At 39.1% G+C, this 15,299-nt stretch overlaps 1 protein-coding gene across 1 annotated transcript in view; it reads right to left on the bottom strand.

Annotated features, from left to right (window-relative positions):
• The window catches only part of SRRM3 (serine/arginine repetitive matrix 3), a 211,495-nt gene that overhangs the window by 168,873 nt on the left and 27,323 nt on the right, over positions 1-15,299 (bottom strand). The window contains exon 2 of the mRNA XM_018571096.1: positions 7,993-8,246. Within this exon, the coding sequence (XP_018426598.1) occupies positions 7,993-8,216 (224 nt within the window). The 5' untranslated portion in view covers positions 8,217-8,246. The remainder of the gene's footprint in view (positions 1-7,992; positions 8,247-15,299) is intronic.

The raw sequence follows: 15,299 nt of genomic DNA, 5'->3' as shown, positions 1-15,299 counted from the left end.
GCTGTACTAAACAAGCCAATCAGTTGGTTGATGATTTTTTGAGGCCTCATGTTGAGGCGTTACCTTCATACGTAAAGGACACAATAGAACTTTTGAAAATAATGGATGGCCTATTTGTTCCAGCTAGTGCATGGCTTGACGCAATAGCTGTGAAGACACTATATAGCTCAATACCACATAGTAAAGGCATTCAGGTGATTAAGGAATTTCTACTACAACCACCACAGTTCTCTTGGACATATGTACACTTTGTGGTGGATTTGCTTACACACATCTTGAGATGTAATGTATTCCTGTTCGAAAACACCCACTTATTACAGGTTCCCGGGGTGGCTATGGACACGCAATGCGGCCTGCCCTATGCCAAGGGGGTGGGAACGGGAGGTTATGTCAAATAAAATCCTTTCAAAGAATATAAAGTTTATTCTATCTTGGGTCAGATATATTGATGATATTCTGATTATTTGAACTGGCACCCAGGCACCGTTGGACTCTTTCATGGATTGGTTGTCCATCAACTCTTTCAATCTCAATTTTACCATGCAGTGTGATACACGATGTATCACGTTCCTAGATATTGAGATTAGGATCTCTGAGGATAAAATGGTGTATGCCACCCTCTATAGGAAGAACACAGCGGGGGATACTATTCTCCACGCTACAGGTTTGCATCCTCAACCTCTCGTTATCATAGGGATAGGATACCTCTATGGTTAGTACCTTCGATTTAAAAGAAACTGTAAATATCAAGCTGATTTTGATAAGGAAGCTAAAGCCATTTGTTCATGCATTTTACAGAGGTGATATAGCAAATCGTGTTTAAAGAAGGCATATAGAAGAGCAAATAATAAATCCAGAACATCTTTGATTTATAAAAGCCCTACTCCCTCATGTGAACATTTCACGGTGAAAATGATTACCACATATTCACAACAAAATACCAAGTTTAGAAAAATCCAGTCCGAACACTGGCATTTATTTTATCAGACAGATTAGCCAATCGCTATATTGAAAATACCATGGAAATAGTTTTTCGACGTTCCTATTCCATCAAGGACAAATTAACAGCGAGTCAATTTTTGTTAACTAAAGTACCCAGGGAGATAGGCTCAGCTGACACGTTTCAATGCCAAGGTTGTAGCCAGTGCCCCTGGGTCCTTCAAAGTAAGCTGGAGAAGGCCAGCTGATTGCGTCCCAGGGTGAAACAGGTCCACGCTGCACTCCAGGTGGTTACCACATTGTTTTTTTGGAGAATTTCCTTTGTTTTGATGTGTATGGGGGCAGAATGTTCACTGATAGAGGTACAATGAACACTTGGTGGATATATTACAAGTCATGTGTCTATGTATCACGGGTGTTTTTTTTTTGTGAACTTGTTTAATTTGCACATCTGTCTACTTAACTAAGCTCTTTTCTTAAGTCTTTATTTGTATGTATGTGCATGTATGTGCATACAACATATAAATATGGATGTATACACAGGGTAGTTGTGTATATATGGTTGGCACTTATCTACTGTCATTATCCATGTTTCTTCAACAAGGGCTTGCACCTACTGATGTATCAATGTTGGATGGCTTTTCTTTTCTTAACTTTATAACTTTTCTAATGTATGGCTATCTGGTATTTGGTGGATGCATATATACTGTATACACATGAATAAGGAATAGAGGTATGTAGCACTGATGTTATGGGTTGTTGCCTTATAGGACACATTTATACAGCTGGGTCTTCTCTTCTTGGATAACACTACTGCGGCCCCCCTGGGGGAGTCGGATCGCCGACATTCCTGGCACATGACCCCGATTCCATGCATATGAAAGATCCTATATCACATTGGTTCCCAGTACGCTATTTGTTAGACTGAAAAAATATGGATGCTATAGACAGTATATCTAGTTAACATTCAACTAAATAGTTATGATTTATTTATGATGTTACAGCTTACTGGAATCTCCTCTTAAAAGAAGCCATACTGGCGAAACGTGTAGAGGAAGTCCTTGAAGTGATTTACAATCATGTTAACACCAATGATATGTTGAAATAATATGAACACTGCACCTGACCATTGATCAGTAATGGATCACCTTATGGGTCATGTATAGAACAGAACATATTGTCCTGATCTAATGTTATCATATTTGGAGCTAAATATGTGATTTTATACAACTTTTAACTGATGGTAATAAAATTTGTTAACTTTGATGCAGGGGTGTTTTTTATGCCTTAAAAGCCCCATTCTATGGCTTCTCCTTTGACCTTGCTGCCAAAGGGGTATTTAGCTTGAATTTTGCACAGGTTGTGGCATAAAAAGCTGGCCTGTTCTGAACACGCTGTTACCATATTACATCTTTTCTATTCAAGCACAAGGGTTCTAGTTTGTGATTCACGGTTAAATGTAAGATCAAAAAGTCACCTATCTTTATCTGGCCATGTATTTCTCTGCCTTGTATTCTTCAGTTCAATGTCTAATGCAGCTGCCATTATTTTAATTACAGTACTTCAGGGACTTTTCAAGTCTAGTGAATTGAATTTAACCTGTCTGCATCTGCATAATAATAATAGTAATAATAATAAAAGACATTATGTACCGACAATTCGGCTAGGAGTGATATTAGTAGTTTCGTCCACAGCCAAGCTCAGGTCTGCTTTACAACCTACTGTTCCACAATTTAATAATACTCCTCTCTTTAATTACTTTACTGGTATCTACAAATTGAATAGCATTAAAAATATTCTGAGAAAGAAAATTAGAGATGTGGACAAATGGTAATATAGATACATCTATATGATGAGAAAATCATATTGCCTCTCTGTTAATTCATAGCCTGTAGTATTTCAGCAGAATTACAATAAGTATATTTCTTTGCAAAAATGGTCTGATAAAAAAAAAGTAATTAGGATGCTATGCCTTTTGCTTCCTGTTTTCACACAGTGCTGGTACTAAATGTACCCAAGGAGCTGTTGCTGGCAGAAACACTTCTATGTACTAACGCTGTTAATGCTTCAAGTGTAGAATAACAGTAGGCTGTAGCTGTTACTTTAGTACAGTTCCAATAGATGAGGGGATTGAGATGGCTGCCCCATGCTAAAACATCTAAGTCACTTGGCTGCATAATACCCATTTAAGTTGCTGTGGCAATAGTTACAAGCTAAATTTTAATTTTAACCAACATTATTATGCTCATGAAGATATCTGCAGGCAAGTGCATGAATCGCTAGGTGCCCGCCTTAAAGTTATTTTATCAATTTACTAAATTTGAAGTAATGACTGTTGTACTTTCAGGTACTAAAACTTTACCTCTTTACCTGCAGATGAATAACATTATGTTAACACCAGATTGTTTAAACAAGAGTTGGAATCTGATTTGACCTTCATTCCATAATTCAACAATAAGATGCATAGTTATCGATAAGCAATTCTTTAGAAATGAATCCCCAACTCAAGACTGCAAGAACTGCATAATCCAAGAGAAATGCAGATAGACTCGAGCATACTCTGGAACTTTATAAAGTACCATCTGGTTAGTAGTTTAAACATGCTTGATAAAGCTTCCCAAAAGATTATTCTAGAATGGTAAATGGTGTAAAGAATAGTACCCAAATCAATGCAGGATATGGAAGGGTTGCTGTTAAGAGGAAAACAAGGTAGACAAACAACAAACACACAACAATAGATGTTAAAGACTCTGGAATGAATTTATACTCTGCCCAAACGCATACCTTGTAAAAAAAGATTGTACTGTATATACTGACATCTTCTTCCAACTATGCTGCTAAATGCTGCTCCGATACCTAGAAATGGTTCCCTGAAGTTCACTGGCAATCCGACATTTCCAGGAGTGTCTCTTGGATCCCACTGGTTTCTCCTGATGAATCAACATCACTGCTGTCTCCTATATTAACATGGAAGTCAGCAAGAGGTACCAGCAGGTGACCCAGAAGATTGACAGTCCAGGAAATGTCAGCCTCCAAGCGGACTTCGGAGGACCATTTCTCAGGATCAGAGCCTTGTTTAGCAGCACTAGTGGCAGGAAAAGCAAAAACATACACTCTTCTTTTACAAGGTATGCCCTGCATGGGCAAAGCACACATTTCCTTTACCCTTAAGCCTAACACTAACATACTCATCAACATCAATTATTCCCTGATTTTCGTAACCACCTTGTCCTGTGCTGAATTTATTGAGCTGAACTATTTAATACATACAAATGACCAGACAATAGCTGGTATAATGCTGAACTAGAATGCACATAGACTATCGTATTCTTGTGTTTGACAAATTTTGTTTACTTCTAAAACCCTCAAATGAACTTTGGATAAGCAGTTCAATGCTTTATTCATGCTAACATCCATTGCTTGTGTGCCTTCGGTCTTTGAAAAAAGCTTACCGCAGTAATTACATTTTATACTCCCTAAAATCTTACATGCTCTCATTCTACAAACATACAATCTCCTTTTAGTAAAGCTCCAGCACTAAGCACTAATATACTGTCTCTGAAAATGAATGTTTTGTTTAAATTAGGCTTGGTGCTCCTTCTTGTATGATAGAAACAGTCCGGAGATGTGAATTGTGTGATAAGTAGGGCCCTTTCCCACATGCATTCTGCCAGTCCGTCTTTGACCTTTGATTAGACAAATCAAAAACAGACTACAATGTATACTTATGGGCGGCCTGGTGTAAGACGATGTGCATCCATTTTCATCCAGGTCTATTCAGGTTGATCTGTCCAAACACCGTAAGTTTGTGTCCAGGATCGCTTTTGGCAAATATAGGCAGATGGAGGTCCATCTACATCCAGTAGTCCTTAGGGATTAAATGTGTCAGCTTTTGCACAACATGGAAGAAAAAATAGAACAGACACGAATGCCATTTCCATTTGATCCAACTTAGTAGGAGATCAGCTTATGGATCCCCTGTTGGGACGGAAGGGAGGGTGCATGTGAATGGGGCCTTATGCTTTGAATTACAGAATTACTTACTCAGGATTACTGCTATCTCTTATTTATCAAACTGAGTCTGTGGAATAATACTGTTCTCAGGATAATGTTATGTATACTGGGAGCATTTCTGTGCATCATTTATGATTTTAGACCTTATGGAAATGTGTGATGAATTTAAAAAACAGCTATCTTCCATCCCTATTTTAGATTTGTTTGCAGACTTCCTGTAGATGTTAAGCAAATTAATACACTCTACTGGTTTACACAAAAACTCAATGCACATTGTCCTCTAGGACCAACATGTTCATTTACAATCTCTCAGAAAATGGTATGCTCGAAATGATTTTTTCATTTAACATTTAATCTCTCAGGTTCACAATTCTGTTAAAATAGCACAACTCACTTGTACAAACTAGTACACAAGCAAAACAAACTCATGTCTTGAAAAAATAAAGCAAATTGATCATGTATAGCTGTAAAGTCTAACACTGTTAATATAACACAAAGCTGTAATGCAGTATATAGCTGTTCAAGGCAAAGTGACAGTGTCACATCCCTTTATACAGACACTGCGCTTTGCACTCAATGTGCAAAGAGACAATGTTTCTGTAACAAAAACTTTCTGTACAAAGACTGAGCACAGCTGAACCATGAAAAAAAAACCCTGTATCATGAACCAACAATAGCTATCCTTCCTATGACATGCTTACAGTGGAGCTGGTCTGGTAAACAGCCAAGAGCACCAGGAAGAGTGCATGAGAGCCAGAAGAACTGCACAAGATAAAAGGAAGGGGCAAATGGACAACAGTGGCCAGGAAAGTAGACATTTGACCAAAGGTGAATATGGAGTGAGCTGTGTCAGCTAAGAGGACCCCAGAGGATGATGTTATCATTGCCACGACCATCCTCCAACCCGCCCTGGCAGTTAGTGGTACTACAGGTACTACTGCTATAATATTGTGCATATATATCTGTAGTTTTGGTGGTTGCATTAGTTCAGACTTTTTTTCCTTTCATTTAACCTGGTGATTCTGCCAGTAACACACTTCATGTGCTAGGGCAGGGGTGCCCATAAGATCGATCTCAATCTACCAGTTGATCGCGTAGCCATGACTGGTAGATCGCGATGTCCTCTCTTCCCGACGGTGGGGCTTCTCTGGATCCCCGCTGCTCTCCCCATCTGTATGCAGCGGGGATCCAAGAAGAAGTGAAGGAATCGGCGGCGGGGGAGGGCGGAGAACGTAGCCGCCGCCGATTCCAGTCACAGAACTAATGCCGAGCGGTGATAAGAGAGAGAGACGCTCGGTCTGGATCTAACAGCCGGCGCCTGTCTCTCCCCTCACTGCTCAGTCTTAGTTCTGTGACAGAGTCTCCACCCCCCGCGGCTGAAGTGCTTCGTGTCGGATCCCCCGCTGCAGGGGGGATCCATGGGAGAAGTTGAGCCCCCATGTGCGTGGCCGAGCGGCAGAGGATCGGTACATATCAGTGATATGTACCGGTCCTCCGTGCAGGACAAACACTGGAGCAATCAGCTGATCACTCCAGTGTTTGTAAATAACTGGGGACACATAGTACTATGTGTCCCCAGTTATAAATGAACAGGATGTGATTTACATCACTTTCTGTTCATTCATGAGTTTCTCAATGGGGAGAAGCACTCACTACAGAGGCTCCTCCCCATTCAGAAACTGCTTGATAGTAAAATATTTTCTTAATGAATGGGAATGGATGCACACAAATAGTGCTCGCAGCATTTACACTGGACTGGAACGCAGGCACTAATCCCAGCAATAATACATTAAACATCCTGTATAATGTATTATTGCTGGGATTTGTTGTTCCTCTACAGCTGGTGGTATTCTGCATTATGCTGCTGTATAATGTACTATTGCTGGGATTTGTTGTATTCCTCTATAACTGGTCAGAGGTATTCTGCATTATGCCGCTGTATAATGGATTATTGCTGGGATTTGTTGTTCCTCTATAGCTGGTGGGATTCTGCAGTGTGCCGCTGTATAATGGATTTGTTGTTCCTCTATAACTGGTCAGTGGAATTCTGCATTGCGCTGTGCAGGTATAATAATTATACAGTGCAATGCAGAATACCACCAGCTATAGAGGACTACAAATCCCAGTAATAACACATTATACAGCGCAATGGAGAATAACACCAGCTATAGAGGAACAACAAATCCCAGGAATAATACATTATGGTATAATGTACTATTGCTGCAATTTCTTGTATTCCTCTAAAGCTGCTGGTATCCTGCATTGCGACGCTGTATAATGTACCATATTGCACACCACACTTTTTTTTACTTCCACCGCTCCAAGCTTGCTCCCGTGATGGACTACAATTCCAATACAAACTTGTAGTCCATCTCTGGAGCCTTTTTTTTTCAAATCCAATTAATCGAACTTGATAATTGGCGAACTAATTGATTTTGAAAATAATCGTTAGCCGCAGCCCTAATTTCAACTTCATATATTAAGTTGTAACAGTGTTAAAATAAAAGTGCATTGAAGGACCCGAGGGACAACCGGTGGGCGGACTCCATGGGACAGCCGGGTAAAAAAGCCTGGGGGGGGGGGGGGCCTATAGTTGTGTAAGGGGCCCCAAAATTTCTGAAGGCTGCCCTGCATATAGCAATCCATCATGCCGTTCAATCCACTGTCCAATCTTGCTGCTATCAAGGAGTTTTTAGTGACAGGGGTTCCTGGAGATACCGCTCACATATAGGTTGAATAAACTGGCAAATGAATATATATATATACTGTATATATATGTGTGTGTGTGTGTGTGTGTGTGTGTGTGTGTGTGGGTGTGTGTGTGTGTGTGTGTGAAAGAGATTTTGTATATGTTTTGTATACGTTTTTATAAATATATAAAAACCAACAACTTTTGTAAAGAAGTGTTACACATTTTATTTTGGAACTTGTTATTTTGCATTTTTACTATGCTGTCTGCTTCTGACTTATATGTTATCTGGAGCTTCGAAGACCACTGATCCATAGCTATGACAATGCTTTTTGCCAATGCCTACTCACCCCTGCTCCTCCATCATTTCCTGCAGCTCCATACACTTCAGTTCTACTCGTCTTTTCCGCTCATGGTCTAGGATCTCTCTGTGGGCTTTCTTGACAAGAAGAGGTTCAGTGGCTCTTGTTTCTTCTTCAGATCTATGCCATGTGCCCGAAGCAGTGGGCTGGGAGAAACCATTGGCAGTATCCTGTGGAGATGGAATCCTGGTTCCATTGTTGCACACAGACATTGCAGTGCCGTCTCTCTGTTCTATTTCTTCCTGTAAAAAATGCAAACAGACTCATTTGAGCTAACTTGAATTCCTTATCTTTTCCACACCTTTGAAATTAGAATGGCAAAAGGAAATATAGAATGAAATAGAATGAAATTAGAAATTAGAATGGCAAAAGGAAATAGTCTCCATGCTCTAAACTGCTCTGTTAAATTAAAACTGACGGCTTAATGGGGAAAGAGCTGTACTAATCTGCTTTCCTGTAAGACAGGGACCAGCGCTGCCAACCAAGCAGTACTAGAAACATTATGAAAGCTTCCAATGTAGACAGAGAAGTCAATTCTCATATATTAGAGATTTGGGAGCGCTGACCACGCGTAAACACAACGCAAGAAGAGATTGCCATACACCCCAGTGGGAACAAATTGAAACAGCTAATTGGCAAAGAAGCATGGGCAGTGTTAAACGCTATTATGAACATTGTAATGTAATTACAGACACACTTTAGGTGTACTGCTCATAGAAAACCGCCAATAAATGTATTATTAAACAGCATAACCAACATTAATTGTCTTTATTGAGCATAAGCAAAATATAAACAAATGAATAAGATTATTGTGTGATGAAACAGCTGGAATACAAAGATAATAAAAAACATTAGATAATATGCATGTATAACAAAAGCATGTAAATGTACAATAATCAAAGCACTGGAGCCAAACCATCAGCATAACAACCAGACAGCTAGCATTTTTATAAGGAGAGGTCAGGAAAAGCAGCCCACATGTTTCTCTCAAGGTAAGTTTCTTTTAACCTCAAGCAATTGGAATATTAGGTGTGGATGTCTGCTTTAAAACATGCTTACAAAGATATGTAACATCAAAATGTCTTCTCCATTCACCTTCATTGACCTCCACAAAAGGTCCTGAAACTCATCATCCATTCATCATCAAAATGAAAATATCACAAACTGAAGAAATACACAGCAAATGTATTTCAATATCTAAGTTAAATATACTGTCAGCAATAGCCTAATGTTTCCTTCTTTTTCTTCAATCTGCTACATTTGGTAAAATCAAGCTACCCAATCTGTTGCTTTAGACAACTGAATGCAGCACAAACTGTCCTACAAACAGTAAAATATTTCATCTTAACTGACTTGTTCTCAGTAGACTGAGTGACTGACACAGCTCTCACAAAAAAAGTAAGGAGTCCTCTGAAGTCAGCAAAAACACACTTCTCCAGGGACAACCTGCACCTCTTTCAAGAAAGAATTGAACTGGAAGAAAATGAAAGTGATGAATGAAAAAGCCTCTTTATCATCTGCCAGGAAAATGCAAGTTTGGAATTGAAATTTATACGACAGATAAGAACCTCAAATTTCAATAATTAAAAAAAAAGGGCTTCTCTATAAAGAAAAATAATGCATTAAGTAAAGGGGTTCCATCAAAATAGGCTACCTGTGATGAGAATGAACATTTTACGTTTGATACTCAAAGTCCAGGCATAAATAAAATACTATCTATAATCAACAGTGTCCCTCCCTGCTAGTTTCCATTGTAGCAACTTGTCTCCCAAAGCTTCTCCACTTTTACAGATACTATCACAGGACCATGCAGGATCGGCCAACCACTGGTTCTGCATTGTACATGATGATGTAGGAGTGCCACAAACTTTCTGGCACTAGAGAGCAAAGGAATGAACCTCTGGCTGCTACTGGACTGGGGAGTAAAATAATTGCTCAATAAGTATTAGATTATTCCCCCCTGAACAAAACATTATACGCAAGCATTATATTCTGTTTTAGCGGTAGGAGGGGGATAGAAATGTATTGAAGTTAATTTATGCCCAGGGTTCCACCAATGATATATGTACACTCAGAGCTTTAAATACATAACATCTTTTGACATATAAATGCTTTTTGAAATATGCAAACGATAAGAATCAAAATCAGAGCATTGATGTGCTAGACAAAGGGAAACAACACAGTTTCATACACTAAGAAAATCTATTTACCTATTGTAGATAATTGCTTTATTATATTACTTTCATGGTCTTCTAATTTGAATAATATCATCATAAAAATGTCATTTGAAGAAGTGATTTGGTGGACACAGGATAAATGCAATAAATTGCTGCTCTGACTTTTCTACTTTCTAGAGCATGGGCAAGAGAAAGCAATACGAGTGTCCCCAAATGCTGCTTGTTCAAAAATGCAATTACCATTGCCATGGAAACAGTCTCTGACTGACCTAAACCACGGGTTGTGATGTCAGATCCAATACTAGCAATATTCCCTAGGGATATCCAGATCTGTGTTCTTCTCTTCCCTGAAATTCTTAACGTATTGAGAGCTCTGAGAATGCTCATTAAGTAATATACAGAGAGCCAAGATGGATACACACCACAAGTTACATTTTCTCTTCCCACTTTTATTGTTACTGAACCTTTTTAAAGTTGCTAAAATTGAGCAAATGAAACACCACAATGTAGAAAAAGGTTTAAATTATTAATATTGAATACATCATATATAATACCACCTTTCTTTTGCTTCCCCTTTACTCCATGGCACATGCAGCATATTAAATAATTATATGGGAGCAGGGAAGATGTCATCAGCCCTGTGTAGGCTATATGCCATGACTTGTACCTTACATGGGGATTCCTCTGTTCATTATTTGCTGCTAAACAGAGTGGCATGGATGTTAAGGTAATGTGGGGTGCTGTGGCAAAGGAGGAAGTTAAGCACTTCAGTTCTTATACCTATATATACCTTTTTTGGAACAGAGACATTTTTCGCTCTAATTTCTGTTTAACATTTCTGCTATGGGTTATTTGACAATAATAAATACAATAATTTAAATGACAATAAAGTAATACATTTTTGACCAGTGTTACTTAAAAAAATAGTTTTTACTATAAATAAAAATTATGTATTTTATTCTACAATGTATTCTATTTGAAATATCACGACAATGATGCTTTTGATAATAAACATTTAATTTTTTTGCAAATGAAAAAAAATAATTTTTATGCCAATTTTACATATTTTCTTGCTATGTGACACTGAAAAAAGTAACAAAAAAGAAATGAAAACATAAAATAATCTTGATGGCAAAAATAGAAATAAAAGAAAGCAGCATAATAATATCAATAATAATAATAATAGCTAGATTAGAGTTAACTAAGTGCTAATAAGGGGATAAAAAGGAATACATTTTATTTGCCTCGTAAAGTTTTATTGAGTAATGTCATATGCAGATCAAATATCAAGCAAATACAAATGAAACAATAGACTGTTAGATTGTATTTGTTCAATTGCACTTGCAGACTCTCTGCAAGTGCCATTATGCACAGGAGCAGCTGCATTTTAATACAAACATTTCCCAACTGTCATTCTGACAGTCCATAATTGCTGTTAGTAATGGCAGGTGAGCGGTGGCAGGAAAGAGGAGCTGGACATAAGAAATTTGTACTAAAAGGTTTGTTGATGTTTTCAGGCTGTATCTGTTATGTTCAAAGTCTTCAAGTGGTTAGGTAAACGTTTTGCTTTACCCAACAGGTTCACCCTAAAATGCACCTGTGCCCAGACTATGGACATTAAACAGTTCTTAATATTTATAACAAACCATCATTGACCTGCATGGTCAATGATTACAACAGTCAAGTTTTATACAGCTCACAAACTCCTGCTGTGTGTTTACTAAGGCCCCATTCACACTGAGCGACATGAAAATTGCGCGATTTTGAGCGATATTGAGCGACGAGCGATATTGAGCGACTTGTCGCGCGACATCGTGCAACTTTTTCCTATTGGGCTGTATGCAATCAGGAGCAATATCGCTCGAAATAAGGGTCATGTAGGAGCGACAAGCTACCAGCGACGAGCTACAAGCGATATTGAGCGATATTGAGCGACGAGATGTGAACAGCTCCATTGAAATGGATTGGAGAAGCTACATAGAGCGATATCGTGTGGAAATATGAGTGATATCGCTGCAAAAATCACGATAAATCGCTCAGTGTGAACGGGGCCTCAGAGGGCTGCTAGGCTGCCAAGATTCTGCTCTCCATAGAAAGTAAAGGTAAAATTAGTTGTGATTTAAGTGGATTTTGAAGGTACATTTCTGCACAATGCTATGCTTCCCTTAAAACCATTAAAAGCACTGTGAATGCAATATTAAGAAGAATGGTTAGATGTTCCTAGCTTCCTGGCTGTCAATTGATCCTTTAGCTTTATTTTTTAGGGAGTCACTGACCTGAAACAAGTAAAAAGTTGGTGATGCTGGAGCTCTTGACCTGCATACTTGATCTAGGGAATTGACTAACTAAAAAGTGAAGTTGGACAGCTAAAGAAGCACTTGTATTTCATGAATGATATATTCCCTTTTACCATTTTGGAGCCTGTTACTTTGTGATCTATGTTTCCCTGCTCTCCGCATGACTTTTAACAGACTGATATTAATTTCACTTGAGTTGGAACTATATTAAAGGTAAAATGTATCAACTTCTACTGATGGTGCTGTTGTCCTCTTATGTCTTCTAACCCTGCTTTAAATAGAAGGTAAACATCTGTTGTTATTCAAACAAAGGGTTTGGGATAGGGACTGAGCTGCTATTAGAGATTACAAAGGGCAACAACATGTTCTAGGCTTCTCTATTATTTCCAACAAGTAAATGGCATCTCCTAGGAATGTTTAGACTTTAACTATAACAAGTATGAATCTCTGTGGTGACAACATGACTGAATTAAAAAGGTTTAAACCATTGGTACTATATATATAATATCTTACACCAAGTTTATTATTTTACTGACTTAAAAGGACAGTAATTTCTTCTCATCGTCAAGTGCCAAAAACTTCTTCCTCTTCCATCCAAAATGCACTTAAATGAATAATGCATGTTGATTAATCTGCAAGAAATGCTTCATATCCTGTTCTGGAATAAAGCATCAGCATTTTTTAATCTCTGCCATTTTTGGTAAAATAATTGAAAGCATATGTTTTATGGTCAGATAAAGAGTGCACTGTAAGGCAATAACTTGAGTATGTATATACACCAGACAAAAAGATTAAAACATTTGTTTTTGCAATTTCTAGACAGGATAATTATCTATTGTTAAATATGTTTTCTGGTTACACATTTATTAAATCATCTTAGAAGTGTTTGATAGTTAACAGTTGAAGGTAGAAAACTGGCAGCATTTTGATATATGTATATGCCACCAATTACCATAAATGGCCCTCCTTTCCTTTCTAGAGGTGGAAAGGGAGCTTTGATCCACTCTATTACACAGCAGTAAGCAATCAATGCCCTCCTTCTGCAAAGAGTCTTGTAGGGGCGGGAGGGCATCTTAAGACGTCCTTCCCCTCCCCCCGCTCACGAGCGCGGTAACTGTGCCCGCACTGTCCATAGGACAGTGCTGTATCCATAACAGGTATAGAGCCAGTAAAATCGACTCTATACCTTGAGATCGTGCTGTGACAAATCACAGCTGTGAAAAGAGTAAACAATGGCTGCAAACCGCAGCCTTGTCTCTGTCTCCTCTCTCACACACCGTTTGGCTGTGAGAGAGAGGAGATAGAGAGAACTTCAGAACGATCGTCCATAGTAAGCACTTAAAGTGATACACACTTCACAGTTACACTCTGCTACAGATCACTGATTTTTACTGTCATCAGTGCGATTTCGGTGTCAGTGTGATTTCACAGTTTTATTGTTGTGATCCGCAGTGTCATCCGTGCGATTTCACAGTCTCAGCAGTGTGATCTGTAGTGTCAGTGCGATTTCAGTGTCAGTGCATTTGAAACGTCCCATCAGTGATCCGCAGTGTCAGTGCGGTTTCAGTGTCAGTGCATTTGAAACGTCCCATCAGTGATCCGCAGTGTCAGTGCGGTTTCCGTGTCAGTGCATTGGTCAGCCTCATCAATGATCCGCAGTGTCAGTGTGATTTCAGTGTCAGTGCATTGAACAGTCCCATCAGTGATCCGCAGTGTCAGTACGATGTCAGTGTCAGTGCATTTGAAACGTCCCATCAGTGATCCTCAGTGTCAGTGCATTGGTCAGTCTCATCAGTGATTCGCAGTGTCAGTGTGATTTCAGTGTCAGTGCATTGTACAGTCCCACTAATAAAAATGTCCCAAAAAATTTACAGCAGTGAGGAGGCATTTCAAATCCTCAGCATGTCTGGTGAGAGTGACGGAGAGGCCTCAGATTCTGGATCAGAGTATGAACCTGTGGAGGGCAGCGGTTCAGCATCCTCTGATTCAGAAGAAGAAATTGTGCCCAATAAAAGATCCAGGCGTGCTGCCCAACATCTGGCTGACATGCAGCAGCCAAGTACCAGTGCTGCCGCTCATCCCCAAGCAGAGGCATCCACCAGTACCACCGCTAATCCCCATCAGCCACGAAGAATTAGGCCCCAAAAATCCAATGCTAACATACCAGAGGCACTTTCTAATCGTGAATGGCTAACATAAAATTCTGCAGCACCGGTCATCCCCCCATTTACTGCCAATCCAGGAGTCCAAGTAGAAATGGAGAATCTTACCGCAATTCAATTTTTTTATTTGTTCTTCACTGATGACCTCTTCAATTTAATTGTAAGCCAATCCAATCTTTATTATGAGCAGTTTGTGGCAAGCAATCCCCATTCTTCCTATGCCAGGCCATTTGAGTGGAGGCCTCTGACTGTTCCTGAATTTAAAATCTTTCTGGGCCTAACACTCAATATGGGACTCACCAAAAAAAAATTAGCTGAATGCGTACTGGTCTACAAACCCAATACATCACATGCCCCCTATATTCTACAACGATGTCCAGGACAAGATACAAAATGATCTTGAGATTCCTACATTTCTGTGACAATTCAATTTGCCCTCCCAGACGTGACCCCACATATGATAAGCTCCAAAAGATTAGGCCACTTATCAATTTTTTTTCCGCCAGATTTTCAGAAATATATACTCCCAAGCAAAACATCTGCATCGTTGAATCCCTTGTACATTTCACAGGCAGGCTTTCCATCAAACAATATCTTCCCAGCAAACGCGCCAGGTATGGGGTAAAATTTTACAAGCTTTGTGAACGAGACACAGGATA

This window comes from Nanorana parkeri, unplaced genomic scaffold (genome assembly GCF_000935625.1).
Source record: "Nanorana parkeri isolate BGI_ZX_2015 unplaced genomic scaffold, ASM93562v1 scaffold1673, whole genome shotgun sequence".
Lineage (NCBI taxonomy): Eukaryota > Metazoa > Chordata > Amphibia > Anura > Dicroglossidae > Nanorana > Nanorana parkeri.
Note: the sequence above shows the minus strand (reverse complement) of the source record. Positions and strands in the feature narration are given on the sequence as shown.